This window comes from Penicillium solitum (genome assembly GCF_028829755.1).
Source record: "Penicillium solitum strain IBT 25940 chromosome Unknown utg000005l_segment0_segment0, whole genome shotgun sequence".
NCBI classification, from domain to species: Eukaryota; Fungi; Ascomycota; class Eurotiomycetes; order Eurotiales; family Aspergillaceae; genus Penicillium; species Penicillium solitum.
The window spans coordinates 1,742,658-1,764,152 of record NW_027072125.1 but is presented as its reverse complement, the minus strand read 5'-3'; the positions used below and the strand labels follow the sequence as shown (position 1 = coordinate 1,764,152).

The 21,495-nt window shown below is 48.5% G+C and overlaps 7 protein-coding genes across 7 annotated transcripts; 4 read left to right on the top strand and 3 right to left on the bottom strand.

Moving 5' to 3' along the window:
• Positions 1 to 591: 591 nt before the first annotated feature.
• On the top strand, positions 592 to 2,393 carry dbp5 (ATP-dependent RNA helicase DBP5; the record flags this gene model as incomplete). The annotated part of the gene is made up of 6 exons (XM_040959076.2): positions 592 to 673; positions 783 to 951; positions 1,015 to 1,512; positions 1,572 to 1,809; positions 1,859 to 2,059; positions 2,115 to 2,393. The coding sequence occupies 6 exons, from the start codon at positions 592 to 594 to the stop codon at positions 2,391 to 2,393; spliced, it is 1,467 nt and encodes a 488-aa protein (XP_040810391.1).
• Positions 2,394 to 3,431: 1,038 nt separating this feature from the next.
• On the bottom strand, positions 3,432 to 5,841 carry N7455_008290 (uncharacterized protein; the record flags this gene model as incomplete). The annotated part of the gene is made up of 5 exons (XM_065605848.1): positions 3,432 to 3,794; positions 3,853 to 4,616; positions 4,668 to 5,413; positions 5,563 to 5,778; positions 5,837 to 5,841. 5 exons carry the CDS (start codon positions 5,839 to 5,841, stop codon positions 3,432 to 3,434), a joined length of 2,094 nt encoding a protein of 697 aa, XP_065460797.1.
• Positions 5,842 to 6,294: 453 nt separating this feature from the next.
• On the top strand, positions 6,295 to 7,828 carry N7455_008289 (putative GTP cyclohydrolase II; the record flags this gene model as incomplete). Its single annotated transcript, XM_040959148.2, has 4 exons — positions 6,295 to 6,399; positions 6,470 to 7,426; positions 7,482 to 7,763; positions 7,823 to 7,828. The coding sequence occupies 4 exons, from the start codon at positions 6,295 to 6,297 to the stop codon at positions 7,826 to 7,828; spliced, it is 1,350 nt and encodes a 449-aa protein (XP_040810407.1).
• Positions 7,829 to 10,328: 2,500 nt separating this feature from the next.
• N7455_008288 (basic helix-loop-helix domain-containing protein) lies at positions 10,329 to 13,439 on the top strand (the record flags this gene model as incomplete). The annotated part of the gene is made up of 1 exon (XM_040959152.2): positions 10,329 to 13,439. The coding sequence occupies one exon, from the start codon at positions 10,329 to 10,331 to the stop codon at positions 13,437 to 13,439; it is 3,111 nt and encodes a 1,036-aa protein (XP_040810473.2).
• A 2,273-nt stretch (positions 13,440 to 15,712) lies between these two features.
• Positions 15,713 to 17,768, top strand: N7455_008287 (NADPH oxidase family protein; the record flags this gene model as incomplete). Its single annotated transcript, XM_040959107.2, has 5 exons — positions 15,713 to 16,316; positions 16,378 to 16,439; positions 16,498 to 17,086; positions 17,153 to 17,314; positions 17,371 to 17,768. The coding sequence occupies 5 exons, from the start codon at positions 15,713 to 15,715 to the stop codon at positions 17,766 to 17,768; spliced, it is 1,815 nt and encodes a 604-aa protein (XP_040810465.2).
• Positions 17,769 to 18,231: 463 nt separating this feature from the next.
• N7455_008286 (DUF3632 domain-containing protein) lies at positions 18,232 to 19,184 on the bottom strand (the record flags this gene model as incomplete). Its single annotated transcript, XM_040959080.2, has 2 exons — positions 18,232 to 18,728; positions 18,797 to 19,184. The coding sequence occupies 2 exons, from the start codon at positions 19,182 to 19,184 to the stop codon at positions 18,232 to 18,234; spliced, it is 885 nt and encodes a 294-aa protein (XP_040810426.2).
• A 454-nt stretch (positions 19,185 to 19,638) lies between these two features.
• On the bottom strand, positions 19,639 to 20,481 carry N7455_008285 (putative EF-hand calcium-binding domain protein; the record flags this gene model as incomplete). Its single annotated transcript, XM_040959159.2, has 2 exons — positions 19,639 to 20,363; positions 20,421 to 20,481. The coding sequence occupies 2 exons, from the start codon at positions 20,479 to 20,481 to the stop codon at positions 19,639 to 19,641; spliced, it is 786 nt and encodes a 261-aa protein (XP_040810449.1).
• Between the last annotated feature and the right edge of the window lie 1,014 nt (positions 20,482 to 21,495).

Sequence of the window (21,495 nt, the reverse complement as noted above, 5' to 3'; positions counted from 1 at the left end):
GATTGAGATCCCAAGGCAGACGCGCATGGGACGGCGCGGGAATGGAAGACCGAACAATGAGGCGGGGTTGCCTGGTATCAGCGCTCGTGAATGAGCCACTTGTCTTGGTATTGATTCAAAGTATTCAATATCTCCAATTAGGTAATGTTCAATGGGCTATTGAGGCCATTCAGACAGGAAGAATGAGCTCAATGGCCAAGGCGGGGAGAAGGCCGGTCCCTGTGACAGTACCAAACATACACGTTGCTGGTAGTCAATATGTGACTTGGTCATTTATTACAATACCAATACAGTTATTTCACTTTGACTCAATTGGGACTAGTTCCTATCCTTCGGCGTCATCTGTTTTTGCTCTTCCATTCAGAAGAGCTATTGTTTCTTTTTGGTTATTGCTCTTCTCTTGGTGCTTGGGCTTTTAATTTCCTCCATTCCCCCCTCCTAAACTTATCGGTCGGCCCCGTCTCAACACTCAACCGTGAACTCAGCCATCTAATTTCATTTCGAACTTTTCTTTACCCCACGACCAACCCCTCCACCTTTCCTTCTCCAACTCTTTCTGGTTTTCTGAGATACCCACCAGACTTTTGAACCATGTCTGAAAATCCAGAGACTACCCCTGCTGGGGGTTCCTTGGCTGACCGTGTCACCAAGCCTGACGAGTCGAAGCCTACCGGTACGAAACGAGACCACGACCACCGTCGCTGATTCCTCCAGTCCACACGACCGGGGAACGCGCGATATCCCGGCTGATAACTAATGTTTTTTTTTCTTTCACTTTACAGATTCCTCCAATGTCTCCGCTGCTCCCAAGGAGGACGGCGCCTCTGCCCCCGCGCAGGGCTCGGCAGAGCTCGAGGAGCCGGACTACACTGTTGCGGTGAAACTGAGCGACTTGCAAGCGGACCCCAACAACCCCCTGTTCTCAGTCAAGAGCTTTGAAGACCTGGGCCTGTAAGTGCTAATCATGGATAGGTGCGGATGAACGTCTCATAGCTGACTTGATTGACAATCCAGAGATGCGCGCATTCTGAAAGGTCTCTCGACCATGAACTTCCGCAAGCCATCCAAGGTGCAGGAGCGCGCTCTTCCCCTATTGATGAGCAACCCCCCGAAGAATTTGGTTGGCCAGTCGCAGTCCGGTACCGGCAAAACTGCGGCCTTCGTCCTCAACATCCTCAGTCGCCTCGACCTCTCAACAGAGCAGTTGCAGATGACCCCTCAAGCTCTAATCCTCGCTCCTACCCGTGAATTGGCTCGCCAGATTGTTGGTGTGATTCAGATTATGGGTCAGTTCCTTGAAGGTCTCGTCATCGGCACTGCTGTTCCTGCCGATTCCAATGCTCGCCCGTCGAAGATGGATTGCTCAGTTGTGGTCGGCACACCTGGTACTGTTCAAGATATGATCAAGAAGCGTATCATGAACCCTACTGGCTTGAAAGTGCTTGTCCTGGACGAGGCGGATAACATGCTTGACCAGCAAGGCCTGGGAGATCAGTGCATCCGGGCCAAGGCGTAAGTACTTTAAACCCCCAACACTCAAAAGCTTTCAGCTAATAGTTCCCCCCGGGTAGGATGATTCCCCGAACTGTCCAAATCGTCCTATTTTCGGCAACTTTCCCCGCTCACGTCTACCGCTACGCGAACAAGTTTGCTCCTGCCGCAAACGAGATTACCCTCCAACACGAAGAGTTAACTGTTGAGGGCATCAAACAACTCTACATGGATTGCAACACTGATGAAGAGAAGTATCAAAACCTCGTCCAGCTCTATGGTCTGCTTACTGTCGGATCCTCAATCATTTTCGTCCGGGTAAGTACTATCTAGGATTTAGATTGGAGTATTGCTAATCTCCGTATAGACCCGTGCTTCTGCTGTCGAGATCGAGAAGCGTATGGTTGCTGAGGGTCACACTGTCGCCTCATTGACTGGTGGTGTTGAGGGATCCCAGCGTGACGCGGTGATTGATTCCTTCCGCAGCGGTGATGCTAAGGTTCTTATCACAACCAACGTTCTTGCTCGTGGAATCGATGTCTCCACGGTTTCCTTGGTTGTAAACTACGTGAGTTCATTATTTATCCCCTTTCGCATTCAAAACTAACCTTTCTCGCTTTCAGGATATTCCCGAGGAATACTCTTCCGGTCAGCGCACCAACACACCCGACTTCCAGACCTATCTGCACCGTATCGGTCGTACTGGTCGCTTCGGTCGTATTGGCGTGGCAATCTCCTTTGTTTCCAACCGCAATGAGTGGGAGATGCTTCGTAAGATCCAAGACCACTTCCAGTGCGTTATCGACCGCATTGATACCAGCGATTGGGATGAAGTGGAGGAAATGATCAAGAAAACCATCAAGAATACCCGAGCTCAGGCCGACTTTGTCCAGAGCAACTAAGATACATTGGTCCCTTTTCTCAATCACAACTTTCTGATTTGAAAAAAATCATTCCACATTCCATGTTTTGAAGAGTGACGAAATCTCTTCTTTTCTTTCCTTTTTTGCGGGCCAATGGGGCTGAAGGGAAATTAGATACCTATTTGCGCGCATGGCTGCCCCTGCAGACCATTTTATCTCTCCTGGGCTGCATTTGCCAGGCATGCCAAAAGAAGCAGCTGGCTTCAAATTAATGAAGTCAATTGCTACTCATGGGAAAGAAACACCATCTCTTTTTCATTTCAAGCTGTTTGTAGGTTCTTCTTTTCTTCCTTTCGTGTCACTATGAATTCTTCCTGTGGGTCGTTCTTTTGGCACCTGTTAATCTGTGTTTTCTCGCATCTTCCTCATCCTGCCATGGAACCACCTTTCTGCTCAGTTCATGGAGCTTTTAGCAATAATGTCAACGTAATAATCGACGCGAGGATGAAGCACGCAGAGCATATTGTTCACTCGACTATCGACACAGCCACCATTGCCTAAGCAACTTAGACCCCACCTACAGTTCCGCGGGCTTTTCTTGGGAATGGAAAGACAAAATCAAATAGCGCAAAACTTCCAAGAGTATATCTTCCAGCGCAATTTTGGGAGGAGCTGCTATACACACTACTATACTGCTGCCACTACCACTTCCCCGTATCTCATGGAGATGCTCCAAGCATACCACCTCCGGCTTATTCTCTGCGGGGGTATTTTACTCCGTCTCTAGTGAATGAGGGGCACACAGCCCAGCCCATGATGGTGGCATTGGGCAAGACCAAGAGGACTTGACTGCATTTCTTATGGAGTGAAGTGATGTCTGTCATGAGATCATTGATAGCATGGTCTAGGTACCTGTTTTGTTTTATGTATTCTGGTGGATTCTACCATATCCATAAGGATTATGAGTATTCCTTTAACGGAGGCAAATTAACGAAGCAGGCCTGCAGCCCGATTCGAATACCCAAGCCCTTCTATTGCGACTATATACATGAAACCACAACAACCCAGAGAATCCCCTTAAAACAACCACTGATTAAATGCAACCCCAAAATCCATATTATTAAACAAATCCAGGCCATCAACTTCAATCATTGGATCAAATTCGAAAGCGGAAGTATCCCCAAGATCCGAGTCCGGAAGAATTGACTGGGGCTCCAGAATCTCATCAATGATCCTAGAGAACAGTTGACTGGCCCGTTGAAATAAAGCATAGTTGGCATTATCCGGCCGAACGATAGATTCAAGGTGCGAAATGAAGACACTTAAATTGCGGATAAGTGCCGATCTCGACCCTTCGTAGAGGAATGGCTCGCCTGTGCGCTTTTGGTGCTGCAGGGCTTTGATGAGTAGACTGGCGCTGGGAAAGCCGTAGAGCAGGACCTGTCATTCACTGAGTGTTAGAATGGGTAGAATTATTTTTCTGTTTGATAGTACATACCGTCCACGCAAAATCTGGCCGGAGATCGACCATTTGTTCGCGTTGCATGCCTAAGGTCAGGACTGTTGATAGTATGTCGGCGCTCACGGACAGCAGTGCTGTGTTTCCGCGCGGGTTATTCTTCCCAGCGATCAGTCGTTGGATGAGGAAGTCATTGTAAAGATATCCCAGATATGAAATAATCATCATGAGGCATACTGCTACATGTAAGTTTTGATCCCAACATTGTGGGCTGTAGCGTAACCAATTGGGGAGCGAATCCCATGCTAGATGACATCGCTGCGAGATATTCCTGTATGGTATCAGCTGGTGAACATAAAGCAGAAAGAATGTGATGATGTACTGAAGCATATTTTCCATCTCCGGTGTCACGTTCTGCAAAGAGACCTCGAGAATCTCATCCCGAAATGTACTGATGATAAATCGCACTCGTATCCATGATGACCGCTGGACTACTCCGTTGCGACTCCAGCCATTCTCGTCAATGTAGTCGTGAGAGTAATTTAATACCATATTATCGGTGGCGAGTGCTTCATCGCTGATATCAAGGGGCATGCGACAATCGGCGTATCGCCACGGTATTCTTGGCGGCCGACCTAAGAATGTGGCAATGCTCTTGTCAAGCTGATAAGCCGCAGCGAACTGACGTCTGCGCGACTCCAAGAGAAACTCGGGCACATCGCTCGAGGTCTTGGAGTCACGGTGGAGACCAAGTGCGAAGATATCGGTGGAAAGCTCGCCTAGTCGCTTCCAACAGGCGGGGCCTAGAAGGTGTCAGGAAAGGCAAGATGGCGGATGGATTGGGCTGAACAAACTTGAGTCGCCGTATACTAGATCCGATAACAGGAGAATCTCATGTAACAGCCATATTGTCAGGTCGTTGAGTGGCGTAAGGATTTTGCAAATGTGCAGTGCGGCATCGCTGGCTGCAAGCATCTTACGCGCATATTGAGACCGCGAAGTTTGGTCCTCATCGAAAATGTTACTAACAAGCCCTAGATATCTTGCCCGACCAGCGAGAGCGCAGAGAAGCCCAATAATTTCAAGGCGGATTGCTGGACCCGTGAATAGCGTGTGGAAATCTCGCCCTTGTGTCGTAGACGGAACCTCAAAAATCTCAGATGTGTTTTGTATTATGTTCACTGTTAGTGAAGATGTGAAATCAGCAAGATTATGGTCTGATATGCTCTCTTTGCACATAGACCCAACCGGGCCAAGGCTGTTGAGCACGAACGGCGCCGCTATAATCGCGCTTTGGCTCAGTGAATAATACTCGCGGATCAGGGCTTCAACTTTCCCAAAATCGCTGAGTGTTAATAGAACTTCGGAGATCTTGTGGACCCAGTATGGTGGCAGGACTCTCTGGGCAGATTCGATCTCCAGGCCCAGAACATGACCTTCCGAGCCCAAGTCGACATCCTCGGTTAGGGGGGAAACGAAGCTCGTTGGGCCGAAGTACCCAGAAAGCAATGGTTGGGTACGGGCTATGTGCCCAGAAGAGATCTCTTGTTCCCAATTTGACGCATCAGGGTTGAGCGATGTCTCGCTTGGATGTGGGTTCCTGCGAAACAGCAATTATAAGAGCCTGATATGTATACATATGGATATAGCTACGAAAATGCATTGGGGTGGTAATTGACCACTGCCAACTCAATAATGTAGACTCAAAAATGAGACAAAAACAAATGAGTGAATTTATAATTGACACACCTTGCTGATGGAGGTCGATCAAAGGGAACTCCCTCTGCCAATGGGAAGATACGGCGACCCTTGGCCCTCGTCAGGGGAGCGGGGTGATAGTAACATCGCGTGGAAACCCCACGATCTCTACAGCGAGTACATACAGGTAATGCATGGTCGCAACGGACTTTGTCTTTGCGACATGGCTCGCAGGAGGCTGGCTTGCCATTCCGACGACGCGAGGTACTGCCGTGGGTATATTTAGTTAGCGGGTGGCATTAAAATATGAACACAAATCACTTACCTCATGGGGAAATACAGGTCCTGGCTTCATGGTAGTGTTTCCCCCAAGGCAAAATGCAATTCAGGGAGTTTCGGTGTTCGCTACTCCGACCAGTTAGATTGAACTCCGAAGAACTCCGGTGGAAACCGGTGGGTGGATCTTCTGTAACTAGAAGCTGGGGAAAGCTTTAGAATAGATGTATACCGCTCTTTCTCTACTCCGTACAATACTACATATGATGATCAAAGCCAAGAAACTAATACAATACAATCTATGGGATATCCCCCCCTGATTGTACAAAAACCTGCAGATAAGCCCCTCAGATAACGTGAGGAGAAAGATAGGGAAGTCACATGGTGACGCTGTACTTCCCCTCCTCACAGCGCTCTTTCCCCCTTCCATTCTTCTTTTCTGTTTCTTGCAAACTATCTTCAATATCTTTGCTTCATCACTCTAAATCATCTCCTCTCCAAGTAATCATGTTGAAAACAGAACCCGTTGCCACTGTCTTGCCCGTATCAACGGAACCATCTCCAACAGCTCCCCCCACCGACCCCAATCCCCGATACAGCAACCATATTATCGTAAGGAAGATCAGATATCTTCAGATATCTTCTGACTTCAATGTTCGTATGATGCTGATATCAAGTATAGTTGACCACTTACCCAGGCCAGAGCGGCATCGAACCCGTCCCCCTTGAGTGGGGCGCTCCCGACGCCAAATCCCGGGGTCCGGTAGTTGTATCCCGCAGTGGGAACCTCGTTAAGCGCCGCAATGCCATCGGCGCCCACGGTGGCAGTTACAGCATCTACAATGCCCTAGCCATTGCCGCTGGTGACTTGGATGCGGATTTCCGACCGGACTTCCGTAACTCTGAGCCGACTTTCAATTTCCCCCCGCAGCCTGCCTGGGCGGATAAGAAAAAGATCGTCTCTATGGATCCTTACGGCCATGACATTGTCAACCAATTCAAGGCAGAGCTGGAGGCTGGCTGGGATATCCGTCCAACGATGGCGGTCACTCGCGCTAACATGAAACTCGCGGAGATTGCCGATGATGTGAAGAATGGCCTGCTCGAGGTGGACGGGTCTATTCTTGTTGATTCATCTGGTGAGGTCCGTGTCACTAAGGTAGCAGCCGAGCCTGTCTGGTATCTACCCGGTGTAGCAGAACGATTTGGTGTTGACGAAGGCACTCTTCGTCGCACTTTGTTTGAGCATACCGGTGGGAGCTACCCCGAGCTTATCACTCGGCCTGATCTGAAAACATTCCTGCCACCAATCGGAGGCCTTACCGTATACATCTTCGGCCCACCAGAGCGGATCGCGGACGAGAATGTCAAGCTGGCTCTGCGTGTCCACGATGAGTGTAATGGCAGTGATGTCTTCCAGTCAGATATCTGTACCTGTCGACCATACTTGGCGTTCGGTATCCGCGAAGCAATCCGAGAGGCACAGAACGGCGGCAGTGGTGTGGTCATCTACTTCCGCAAAGAGGGTCGAGCCCTTGGAGAAGTGATTAAGTATCTTGTGTACAATGCGCGCAAGCGTGGAGGTGACACCGCCGATAAGTACTTCACTCGGACAGAGAATATTGCCGGTGTCCGCGATGTAAGGATCCTGATCATTTAACGTGGCTCGCATATACTGACTTCCTCCACTGTAGATGCGCTTCCAAGCTCTTATGCCCGATATTCTGCACTGGCTCGGCATCACGAAAATCGATCGCATGCTGTCAATGTCGAACATGAAGCATGACGCCATCGTGGACTCTGGCATCAAGATTATCGAGCGTATCCCTATCCCCGACGAGATGATCCCTAGTGATTCAAGGGTCGAGATCGATGCCAAGATCCAATCGGGATACTTCACTACCGGCAAACAGCTGACAGATGAAGAACTGACCCAAGTCCGTGGACGTGGCTGGGAGAAATGGGAAGACATCTCGGTAGGTCGAACTGGCTCCTTGGATACACTGTAGACTCGCGTGACTAACCGTCCCTGCAGCACTAAATTGAGCACGTCGAGATCGCTTCAATTTCGGTAGTCCATTTTTGGGTAATAATTTGGTCAGTATAATGTGTGTACCAACGCACGTTATCATAAACCGCTTTGCCAGGAGTTCATAAAGCATGGATCCATATTTAATAAATAAATTGAAAAAAGAGATTGTTTGTCTCCAATAACAAATTCTACGTTGCAGTTTGGGTGAGACAAGTAGCAGTAGCAAATCGCAGGGTACTCACTATATGACATTGGGGTATTTCAGGGTTTTAAATGAACTGGCATCCGGCACAGGACCTTGGTAGCCTGATCATCGGCCTGGACACCGGTGCGGACTTTTCCCCTTATCTTTCCCCGCCTGATATACAATCTACAGCTCGAGCGAGGCCAACTAGAATTGTCGTTGTCAACCAAAGTGTTGAAACCCAAAGTGTTGAAAATGCAATTCCAACGATCAAGCCAGGTCCTTCCGAAGAAGCTGCTATGGCTTCCACAGACACTAACAGAGACCTACTGATGAGCTGACACGTCTAGTGCAAGGATATCCTCTTGTGAACGTCGAGACCAAGGCAAAGCAGACATATAAGGCACGAATATGCCCCCTACAAAGGGCAAGGATCCACGAACGGGGTACATCGGCGGAAACCCAAAATTTACCTAAACGACCTCGCCAATGGAGTATAACGCTCAGGCCTGCACAGCCCGATCTAGGCTCCACGCCAGCCCGTTATTGGTCGTAACGAATAGCCTCTCACTAGCTTAGATGTGGTTAATGACCTCGGGAGCTATCCACATATGTATGTCCACTGCATTGACCAAATACGCGGTGGAGAATGTGTTAGAGAGGCTCAAGCCTCGTGCTCCATACGAAGCGGACGGTGATGTGATGAAGAAGTCGGTGAAGGAGTTAATGAGAATGATTAAGTAGAATATGTTGCTCACTAGTGCCATCTGATAAGATTGAGTGCATAGTCCGGCTTTTTGTATGGAGTAAGTGGATAAAAATGGATAATACTGAGACTAGTCGCCTGTTTCAGGAAGGTTTGGGACCAAACAGCCGAGTCCCAGCCGAAAGCAGTCTGATTGGAAGTGAATAGGGCTTCAAGAAGCTAGAGGATCATGACGCAGGGTGGATGTTGTCCGAAGAGTAAAACGGAAAAGTTTATTTAGAATGCCTGTCAAAAAGTGGTCGCGAGAGCCCAAGTGCTTCTGTTAATGTAAATCAATGCGGTCTACAACACCGGATTCGAGATCCACATATCCTGCTAGGTTGTGTGGAGTACCATTGATCCCATTCGCCTCTTGCGCCGTTCCTCTACCTATGCAGATGGGTTCCGGTGCTACCGGTGAGGCAGGAGTGGAGACTAGCGCGATCAGATAAGATCATAACACGCCCAAATTTTTCCGTGTCGTCTACCTGCGGGGCGCCAAGACCTCACGCGATGACGTGTCAAGATGATCAGAGTGGGAAAAAAGCCCGAAATTTGGTTGACTCCATTTCAGTAATATAATATTGAACGTTCAGAAAGGAGATATCGAGATATAACAGAGCAGAGAAGGGGATGTAAGAAGTTGAGCAAGTTTCCGAGGTTGGAAATCACATGGGGCAACCTTGGAGGGCAAAGAAACAGAGTGGGGACAGTAAGGCCAATGAACATTGGCCATTGATTATTGTAATGAAACATTAATTACAGTATTACAAGCCCAAATAGTCATGAGTCAGCATAATTAACAGCCGGGATACCGTCAGGGGGTGACCGGCGAGCCGGAAGTGCCGCCAGCCGCGATCATACGACGAGACTTTCCTTCCCATTTGGCTGCCTGGCTGGTGTACTTTGGTCCATACAACCTCCCCTGATCTTCATGCATGGAGACTGGAAGCTCGATCTCAGTTTGAAGCAATAGCTTGTATCTCCAGGGCTGTCTCTTCCCATTACGTCGTTTCCTGTATTCCCAAGGGCTACCAAAGTGATCCACCTTCCCTTTATTGCTCAAAGATCACCTATGCACAGCGGGTTTAGAACCCACCTAGTTCCTTGGGCCTAGGTGATTGCACCAAGTCTGTTTTATGTGGGTATCTTACACACCCCTGCTTTTTGCTCCTCCAATCGCCTAGCACCGCCCGTGACTGTGACTCTCACATTCCCCTCCTCGCAACTCAGTCTTTACATCTCATATTGCAGAAAGCACAGAGTACATTCACGCCTGTTAAACTTCATTCATTTGAGTTCGAGCATTACACTTGAAGTTGAACCCAGTTAGTATCATCTATCTCCTTACCGCTGTCATTGGATCGCCGCTAGCCTGTATCGGCCTAGCTGCCTGCCTTGCCTCCAAGATGGCTGTGCAGGCAGCTAAGTTCTGTTCTTTTAAAGAAGCAGTGGCTTTTCTTCTATTACTGGAACTAACATGTTCTTTAGTGCCAACCATCTAGAGTGCCCAATACATCATTCGGACTTAGACTGCCTCGGGCATTGGTCGAGGATCCAAGCGTGGAATACTAGCCAAAATGTCCGGTCCCAATATGGAGAATGACTTTCAGCTTTTTTCTTCACGGACTACTGATGCGGATGAGGCGCGAGGAAATGGTCACCTGTTCACACATCCAACCGGAGAAAATGTGAACCAAGATTGGACTCAATGGATGAGATGGGATGAGCCAATGTTCTCGGAAGGAGATCAAAAGCCAATGGCTTCATCTATAGATCTACCATCTATTTCCCCACACACAGATATGAGCTCCCCGAGTCATTTGAACTACAAAGACTTCTCGCCTAATCTTCCGCTCGGCTTGATGGAAATTCCATCCGAGCCCAATGCCGGGAACAACCTTGGGTACACCCAAAGCCTGCCTGGACCAAACCATCACACCAGCCAGCAACAACATTTAGGTCTGGTATCTCCAATCTCAAGTGTTGGGACAAGCCGGAAGCGAAAGACGGGCAGCGATGACGACGCCACCACCGTGACTGGACCAGTACAACCGGGCAAGAAAATGCCCGCCAAAAAGCGGGCTCACAACGTCATCGAGAAGCGATATCGCGCCAACTTGAACGATAAAATCGCCGAACTTCGCGACAGTGTTCCCAGCCTTCGATCGACCAAGAATCCGAATGGAGGCTCACCCGATGATGACGACGAAGCGGAGGCAGCAAATGCTGCGAACAAGCTCAACAAAGCATCCATTTTGTCGAAAGCGACGGAGTACATCAAGCATTTGGAAATTCGCAACCAACGTTTGGAAGACGAAAACACTGATTTGAAGAACCGGCTCCGCCAGGCTGATAAAGCAGCAGATCAGGCCGCTACATCCTCGGCATCTGTGTCCTCTCCCAGCAACTACGCCTCGACGGACTCGGGCTCCGGTAACTCACCTAGTGTGTTTTCCCAGGCGGAAGAGGGGCCCAGCGACGGTTCATCCACCTCTCAGAACCCACCAGAAGGCCTCCTTCCGGTTCCTGATGCGTGGAAACGTATGCGAGCTGAGACTGCAAAGCAAGGAGCCTTTGCCGAATCCTATATCAAATACCCCTCGTCATCATCCTCATCTCATCAACCGCAATATGCGAGAGAAGATACCTCCACTCGACGTTCAAGGATGCCCAACAAGTATATGTTGGGTGCCCTTGCCGGTCTGATGGTTCTTGAAGGTATGGGTTCTGACGATTCCGAGTCCGAAACGAAGGGTCTGTTTGCACTCCCTATCAGGCTTCTCGGCCGTTTCCAAACACCTGCACTGGCACACTGGGAATTCTACCTGAAGCAGTTCTGGTACTCGTGGCAGGCTCGTGCATTTTCTCATTTCCTCATGCTAGCAACGCTGGTCGTTGGTAGTGCCTTCATTGTTTTTGTCTACTTGTTCAATGCACAGCCCATCACCCGACGTGGCCCATCCAAATCGGCTTCTGAGGGCCCAACTGCGCCTCTTACGTCTAGTGATTTCCGCCGGCAGGCTTGGCTAACTAGCATGCAACGGGCCGGTGTTCCACGTCATAGATTCTTCCGAGAGTGGTATGTCGTTACTTCGAGATGCTTCGAATACGTTTTACGATGCTTTATGGGATGGAAATTCTACTCATGGGCCACTGGAATCACCGAGGAAGATGAGAAAGGGCGAGTCAAGACTTGGGATATCGCAATTGATGCTCAACTCACTGGTGGGGATGCTGAGATCAGCAAGAGCCGCCTTGTGCTTACTATCTTCGCTGCCGGCACACTCCCCTGCACTCCCACAAGAATGATAATCAAGGCCTTGCATGTCCGCATTCTTTTGTGGAACGTCGGAGAGGCAGGCTCCTGGTCGTTCCATGTGTCAAACGACATTGCGCGAGCTCTTGCCAGATTCCAGTGGGGTGTGGCTCGAGAAATCAATGCCGCGCTCCCTGAGGGTCACCCTGATCAGCTTCCCCCTCATCTTGCTGCCTTGATCAAACTGGATTGCGAAGATGTCATGATTGACAATATCATTCAACGTGCTGTGAATCTGACATGGAACCGACCAACTCAAGAAGGTACTGGCGACGACGAAGTGCTGCTTGATGTTGTGGACGAGGACCCGGCCATCCAATGTTCCCAAGATGCACTTGCGGCTTGGTGGTCCAGCCACCTTTTGCAAACCGCTCTTCTCAATTATTTCGAAGCAAGCGAGAAGGGCCCAGTATCCAAGGCAAGTCGTGATGCATTCAAAGAGAAGATTCGTATGTCTCTTGATGTGGCGCCAGTGCTTTCTGCCGCCCATACCCGAGCACTCGTTATGAAAGCCGTATTCTTTGAACAAAACCGTATTGAAAATGTCGGGGCAGTTCTTGCCGCACTGCCGAAAGAGAAGAGAAAGGGAAGTCAGAGCCACTCATCCAACTTCCTTGATTCCTCGCTGCCCGTTTCTGTGCGGGACGAAATCTCCATTGCCGTGCGTTGTGCTATGATCGCCGCCATTATCACCGAACGATCCACAGGTGACGCCTCCTCACTACCCGAGTCTTTCACCATTCAAAAGGCCATCACTTGGTTCAATCAGCTTCCGATCGATCCAATCGAGCTTTCTCTCATTGGGTTTTCGTCTGTCTATCACCTCCTACACCTCCTTGCCTCTGACGTGGATTATATCGCGTCATCCGATTCATCCTCCCCTTCGACTCCAACCTCAGAGGCTGCCTCCTCCGCAGACGATGAAGCTGAAGAAAAGCCCCGTTCGACTCATAACCTCTCCATTTGCCCCCGCGACATCCCCAACCTCGGGCGGGTATCAGCAGAACTCATTTATTGGGCCCGAAATGCCTACACCCCAGCTTTCTACGGCTTTTCATCTACTCTTGTGGAAGTGATCGTCAATTCGTGCACAGCAGTTTGCCAAAACGCAGGCATCAATGTCGATGACTTTGTTCACACTGCGCCTGACAGGGCTTTGTCTAAGAAACGCAGGACACGTCGGCGCAGGGGAGAATCCCAGTCGTCTCAAAGCGACGCTGATCAAGATCTAGTTGATTATCCTGCCCAAAGACCGCCTCTGCGTCGGGGACGATCGGCCAGCAACGACACCGGGTATGGCAGCCTCTCTGTTGAGGAAGATGAAAAGCCAGTCCCCCATACCCCTCCCAATGTGCAGGAGGTACCCGGCTGAGATCTCCAATGACCACAGCACACTGTGTCACTTATGCAAACCCAATAATGACGGCGTTTTCGGCTTTTGTATCTCTAATTTGGTTATGGTCAAGGGTTCTTTTTGGTCATCAGGAAAAGAGGGGGAAATGGAATGGTATCAAGAATAGCGTGTTTGTATAAGCTCTAGCGTCAAATAGAATGGCATCCTCATAACTTTTACAATAAACTCACATAGTTCAAAACTGTATGTGTATTGTATGAATTTAGGCAGCATAGAGGTTATTTTCCTATGCTATACAACATAGAGCCAGGGCTACTAACACAGAACAATTCTGCGTTCAGCCTATTCTAGAGCTGAGAGTCATTTGCTCTGATCTAGATGAAACTTTTCTCTCTCTTCTATGCATAACCTGTCATGGACTTTTCTTTTTAACACAAGCATCAAGCTTTACAGTGGGATGGCTCTACAAGAACAGTAACGATTAGCCTTCCAATGCTTGCAGCAGTGTTCTCTTGACATAGCGCAAGAATGTCAATGGGAGGTGGTCTGTGCATTGGATACTTCAAGTTGTTTCCGGTGATCATAGATGAGATCCATCTCGTTTGAGTATGTCTTTTTACATATGGATGTTGTAGGTGGTATTGTTGTATGGATCAATCTAGGCCCTGAGAAGCTCGATGTAACAGAACCTTCTAAAGGAAGCACTCAAAAAAAAAAAAACCTTGGATAGGATTATTGATTACCTAACTTGTCCATTCGCCTTTCGTCTCTGTCAGCTTCTGCTCGTTTTATTAGTAGATACATGTAATCGTCCAGTTCAGATTAAATGGAAATCAAGCTCAGATTTTGGGAATCCCAATATCATTGGTCCACACATGTAAAGGCTGCATGCGAAGAAACTGTTATTCGTAAGATGTAAATATTAAGGCATCAAGGCACCAATTCCCTTTTGCCAGGAATCTAAGGCCATCAATCCCATTCAACTCTCACTAGCAACCCATGGACCTCCTGACCTGTAGTCACGATACCATATACAGCAAGTACTCGAGCTTTGACTCATCTGAAATGTTCTATTCCTTTATCTTGCATATCGTCACATACTTGGTTTTTCCGAGGTGGTGACCCGGCTTGCCTCGTCATTTTACTGTCCATCTGGTTCAAGGCATCAGCCCCGCCACCACCCTCACCCCGTTTCGGGCAGTTTGTGAAGCGGGATGGTCAGCGGTGCTTTCGAGAGCCTCAGCTCAATTGAGCTCACTGAACTGGCGAGAATGCCGAGAGAAGTCGTTTGGTAATTGTGTCCATCTGGTATCATTCTATACACACGGACCCTTACCTAGAATTTCTCGAGCCAATTCAGCAGTTTGTGCGGCTCCGCATCTTACTATAGTGTACTATGGCGTCATATATACAAGGTTTCAAGATTGCTACGCTGCAGTTTCCACCTCGAACTTGAGCATTGTCTCTAACGTTGCAGTTGCATCCCATTGAACCGAATGTTCGAGGCTCGAGTCCACGTTAAAAGCGTCTTGTTATCGAGAGTTCTGAAAATTTATCTGCAAGTATCAAGCAGAGTCGACCCAATTCAGGAACCAAATTGGTTAATTTTTCGATTTTCTCATATCTTTGTTCTTATCCCATGACCGATTTGGGGACGAAGAATGCTGGAAGTGACAGCAGGTATCAACATTCCGTTTTCGGGTTGCCGAACAACGGCTCCGTCTATACGGCCACCCCCTCGTCCTATCCAGAGCCTCTACGCCTGCAATGATGATCCAGCCCGCCACATCATCCCGAGGTCCACATGCCCTTTAATTTGGTCATGACAGGGCAGTTCCCAGAGATTTGGAATTCTTCACTACTCAGCCGAGCGCATCATCTCCACTCAGAATAAACTTCGCACCCATGCCAAGGTCCATTTCGCCCGATTCGACGTTACACTGACCATGTGAGACCCAATTGTCTACGCTTGCCGTGTAAACGTGAGGGTGGGTTCGTTCATCTTTGCAAAAGAATAAACTTGCGGGACCTGCACCGGTCAATGACGGCATGTCTCCATCCATGGATGGCTGATCTGGAAATTAATACAACGCCAATGATGCCCACGTCTTACTTTCCTTTCCACGCGATCCCAGTGCCATTTGAAGCATATCCCGTCCAAACCTTGTGTTCTCGCCCTTTCTCGGTCTTGAGCTCTTCCAGGGTTGGATAATATATGCTCGTTGTGGTTGACGGTCTTCCTACCTGAGCGGATCTGCAGCTCGAGCTCCCCTTGCCTATTGAATGGCACGATGGGCGTCGAACTCGAAGGAAATGGCCCGGGGGAGCCGCCTATGAACCCCACGATTGCGGTCCCTCTGTTCGTTGTCAGTGGACTGGTAGCATTTTTATTTGTCTGGAAAACCGTCATTCGCATCCGACATCGTCGACGATCAAAGGCGGCACGGCAAGGAACCGACCAGACGGAGCTATGTCGGACAAATCGCTTCAATGCGGCCCTCAAAAAACATTTGCTATATGCTCCGATATGGGGCAATCGCCATAGCCGCGAGTTCCGCATCTTACGGCTGCATATGGGGTCTCTGCCGCTACGACTGGAAGTGATTTGCCTATTGATCTACCTCAGCTTGAACATAATTTTCATTGTCGTGACCGTCGATTGGTGGATTAGCGATTACTCCGAGAAGATGTACCAGCTCAAATACGCCGCGGGCCATCTGGCGGTCATGAATACGCCAGGCTTGGTCCTGGGCGCAGGACGGAACAATCCGTTGGTCCAGCTGCTGGGTATCTCGTTTGATACGTTCAACTTCATGCATCGTTGGGTGGGACGTGTGGTCACAGCCAACGCGATCATTCACATGAGCGCCGTGCTGGCCGACCTGGTTCGTTCGCGTGAGTTGTCTTAAAACATATACGATGCAATCATTCACTAACATCGACCTATTAAACTTAGATGGTACAGACTATGTTCTATATGTCATATGGCAACAGAGGCTCTACCTATGCGGCCTTCTGGTACGTGATGCAGTTCACCAGCGTTTCAAATGGTCATCTAACATGTATATCTCCGTAGGCCATCCTTGGATTCATTTTCATTTTTATTCAATCTTTGTCGCCGACCCGACATGCATTTTACGAATTATTCCTTCACCTACACATAGCCCTGGCCATATTCGCTTTCGTGGCACTTTGGTATCACCTGAAAAACCTGTTGCAACAGCGTGTGCTTCTTGGCACCTTGATCCTGTGGGGTCTTGATCGTGCAGGTCGACTTGCAATACTACTTTGGAGAAATCTTAGCTCAAGGCCCACAACTGCCACCGTCGAGGTTCTGCCTGGGTCTGTTGCTCGTGTTGATGTTGCCGTGGCTCGGGCATGGCGCTTCCGTCCCGGCCAGTATATGTACCTCTACATGCCGTGTCTGGGCTTGTGGACATCACATCCCTTCACGGTTGCGTGGTCGTCGACATCGGATTCGTTGAATAGGAACGAAAAACGCGTCTCGGGTGACTCTTTGGACGCTCTCACCGGAGGCTCACCGACTACAACCATGTCCGTCCTGATCAAGGGCCAAGACGGATTTACGAAGAAGTTGCTCCAGAAGGCGGAAGACTCCGCCGAGGGACGCATTCAGGCTATAGCATTGGCAGAGGGGCCATTTGGTATGGATCCCATACCTTAAACAGTGATTGTTGATGATTTTAAACATATTTGCTAACATCTCACAGGCGGTATCCATTCTCTCGAATCATATGGTACTCTACTGTTGATAGCTGGTGGAATCGGCATTACCCACCCAATGTCATATTTGAACGAGGTTATCGCCACGTTCACCGAGAAAAAGACAGCTACTCGCAAGGTACATCTGGTCTGGATCGTCCGCAGTCTAGGTATGACAACAAACCCCGCCTGTTACATGGAATTGACCACTAACATAAAAAAAAAGACCATCTCAGTTGGATTCAAAGTTTCATGGACGAAATCCTAGGCCATGAATCCCTAGCCAGCCCACCAAACATAAACGGCCACTCATACTTCCAATTTCCACGGCTCCTCCTCTCCATCAGCCTCCACATCACATCACATAAGGACACGGTCGAGGAATACATCCCACAACCAGATTCGCTGTGGATGCAATGCGCTCCGCCCAACGTACCGGTCAACATCCACCACGGCAAGCCGTGTATGCAAACCGTGCTAGAAAAAGAAAAAGAAGATCAGATCGGTGCGATGGCGGTTAGTGTCTGCGGTCCTGGTGGCCTAGGCGACAGTGTGCGGGAGGCTGTTAGAAATGTACAAGGGGAGAAGACGGTAGATCTCTTTGAAGAGACATTCTCATGGTAGCTGACTTGTACCTCGGAATATGTTATCTAGTGGGAAGCTCTGCGGGTTTTGCGTTATATTTCTATGTAAACAATTATGAGTTGAGCTCTATATTAATACCCTCTGTGAGGTTTTAAGAATCGGTTCTAAACGTAGTTCAAATTTATGTTTTCGACTAGAAGTCTAAGATATACATTATTTCCGACGCTAGAGTGGTGGTTTGTAGACGCTTTGTATATACTAGGTCTCAGTTGGCGAATCCGTTCCTTGTATAGAACCTACATTCCTTTTTCTCTTCCCTGTTCTTGCCATCCATCCCCCTAGACATTGGACCAAAAGAGTTGATTTACGGATTCGTCCAAGGATTATTTTACGTTCTTATTTGGGGTATGATCATCTGCAAATCATTACCGGTCGCACAGATCCTCATCATACATTCCAACACTCTAGGGTCTCTACTCTATTTTGCAAGCATCGAAAACTCTTAACAGGTTGGTATCTCATTCTTCATTACACGCTCCATTTTGGCTAGAGCACGGTCTATCAAGTCTTCCACGAGTTCCTGGTCAGGTGTACAGGTAGCCTTCGCGTCACGAAGGCCCTGCGTCCATATATCCCACCTTTCACGTTCAAAGCCCTTCCAACCACGGTGTGAATACATTTCCCCCGGTCGACCATCGTATTTGTTGTATCTTCGACAGTTGAGTACATTTTCCCACAGCCTATCACCGGCACAGATTAGCCAGTAACACACGCCGACCAGACCAGCTGTAGAGGCCACTCGTTCAGGAAGAATGCCCTCTTCGAACACATGGCGAAGTCCACGGAGTCCCATATGAGATTCATCCATAGCATCGCTGATCCACACCTGCAACGGGGAATTGTACTCAACATCGGCAGCCTGCGTCACTTTCGCGAGGAAGATATTGAGCTTTGCCCATCTGATTTGGTGTTCAGGCTCCATATCTGGGTCGTTGAGGACTAAGGACATTGATTAGCGCTACAGAAGGCAAAAAAAAAAAGAAAATACAGAGTCCGATGTCTCTTACATTTCATCTGGTGAGACCATATTTCGCGGGCCCAGAAAGTCAGGGACGGTAGATGTGACCATACTCTGCTTCCATCTTGTGTTTTTAGGACCAACCCAGTCGATGAGTCGACGGCATTGTACAGCTTCAACTCAGCCAGGAATTTAACCAATGGATCATACTGAGTGGTCTCGATTTGCATAGCCAACTCAAAGATAGCTATGAATGTTATTGCGTCGGCTTTCTCAATAGTGCCTCCTGCGCCATGGTTTTCCAGTCTGTCCATTGTCGTGGCTATGACCCATTGTACAGCATCATCCACTTCGACATCTCCATTGACAAGCGCCTCGAATAACTTGAACTCCTTGGACTCTTCGGCCCGTGTGAGCTTAAGCATCTCATCCCACATGGTGAATATTGGTAATTCTGTTCTCTTGAGATGAAAAATCTTTTTCGATTTACGAGTGGGCGGAAAATCCCTGTCTAGCGTGGCGTGCTTAGGGCTAGACTAGGCTCTTCCAGATAGAGTTTATGTATTTTCGAATGTGGATTCGGTAGAATGTACGCTGTTTGTAGTGGAATAAGTAAATAAATATCATTGAAGTGAAGCAATAATGATAATAATGATAATGTGAATATCAAAATACCAAGATAGGTAGTGGATCGAAGGATCGTAAGGATCGTAAGGAGTGAGGGGGAGTTAAATTGACCCCAACGCACATTGACCGTGCGGCACAGTGACCGTGCGGGGGAGACTGGAAATCCGAACCCAAATTTTGCAGTTCCACTGTATATGTTGTATGTCTATCCCAAATACCGAAAGGTAAATGTTTAAAAAAGAAAAATTGAGATCAATTAAACCATCACTGTGAAATTTGACTCTGTGCAGCAGCCCACTGGAAAAGTTCGGCGATCGAGTTGCTCACCGCAGCCGTCCGAGGAATTTCATGTCCACCCCCATGATCATAGGTGCGACGTTTCGTTGGTTCACAGATACCAGAGAGGTGCACACCAGCCGCCCACCGAGGATCTTTCGAGCCGTAAATATGTACCGTGGGAATGTTGATGTGGTAGGGACTTGTAATCTCATTCCGCAAGTCGGCCTCCGAGAGCCCGCTATCTAGAGTTTTAAGACCAGTCCACCGATCCCCACCCTGGGCCAAGAGGGCCAACGAGCCAGCTTGTTGATCTAACGCAGACCGGGATGCAAGATCACGTCTGCGCGCCTCGGCAGAAACATGGAAGCCCATCTCCTCAAGAACACCCAACGATGCACCACCGCACACAAAAATAGCCGCTTTGAACGGCGGCGGGAGGTGGGGTGTCTCTTCTTGGTGGAATAGCAGGGCACTAGATCCCAGGGCGCAGCCTTGAGAGAACATGAGCGCGAGATCGTATGGGCCATTTTTGGCGATATGATCAGTCAGCCAGTTGTAAGTGGCTCGGACGGATTCAACCTCGTCATTTTGCCAAAAAGAGTAGTACGGTGGACTGTAGAAGATATCTACTCCCGGAGCGGCGTCGGCCTCGAATGGGCCATCGATAAAGTCAAATTGTATGTCGTTGGGAAGTTTGGCGCGGAATGAGGCTGGGAGATGATATCAGTTATCTGGACAGACCGGTGGGCTGCGGGGGAGGGGCTAACAAATTTGGGACTTGAAGATAGAGCCACTAGTCCCTCTTCCATGGAGGCAAAGCACTTTCATGATGATCTTCTGGTTGAAGTTGAATTAAGAGGAGGGGAAATTCTGTCGGAGGGGTTCAAGTTAATGCAGATAAGCACTAACCGACTCGACCCCGCGATATGACGATTCAGGATAACGCTTTACTTTGAACAGTCAAAAGATGTCAAATCCGTTGGTTTGGACTCGAATCACAGGATATAGGTCTGACCATTATTCTCAAATTGCTTTGAACCCTGGTTTTGTTTCTAGTCTTGGCTGATACCCCTTGCGCCGGTCAGGCGGAGAACCTCATTTACACCTGATATGATGGCATGTCAGACATGCTTGACATGCTTGCACATTGAAAAGAAATTAATAGAATAATAGAAATCTCCAATGGTGAATTTAAAGTTACTATGGCTTTGGTAGTTTTCCTGCCGGTTTGCTCCGTATATCAAGCCTAGTATAACTATAAAGTGATCGGGGTATGATATCATTCTTTTCTGGACATCTTCCAGGTATTTCTGGCACTTTATTTCTGAATTGTATTTATATACCAACGTTTACAGATCTACAATAGTCACAGTCTTCGTTTCAAATGAATGATTGACGCAATATGGCCAATTTGAATGCATCAAAGCCTTGACGGCATTCGTGTTCATGTCAATGATCCCTGTACAACATTGAAAATTGGCCAAGAGACCAAATCAAAGCCCAGAGTACGGAGTAGGCAGAAGGAGTATCGATTGGGGCCTACCTCTCAGAGGGAATCGAAAGATGCCCAATGTGGGCTTTCCGTTTTCGCGTGATGAAGGCTGCGTAGGCTGTGTAGCATATTCATGCGTGGCACACACAAACATAAAACACACTGTTCCAGGGGAAACGCTGTTAACCAACTATGTACTTTGTAGAAGCGGATAGATTAAGACGGAGTCGGTGCAATATTTGTGACGATCCCAAGAAAGTGTCCAAGTGGAGGTATAAAAGTGGATATCCCGAGACTTTTCCCAAGGTTTCTCTTTCGTCATACTTCTCCCAATTTGTAATCAGCAAACT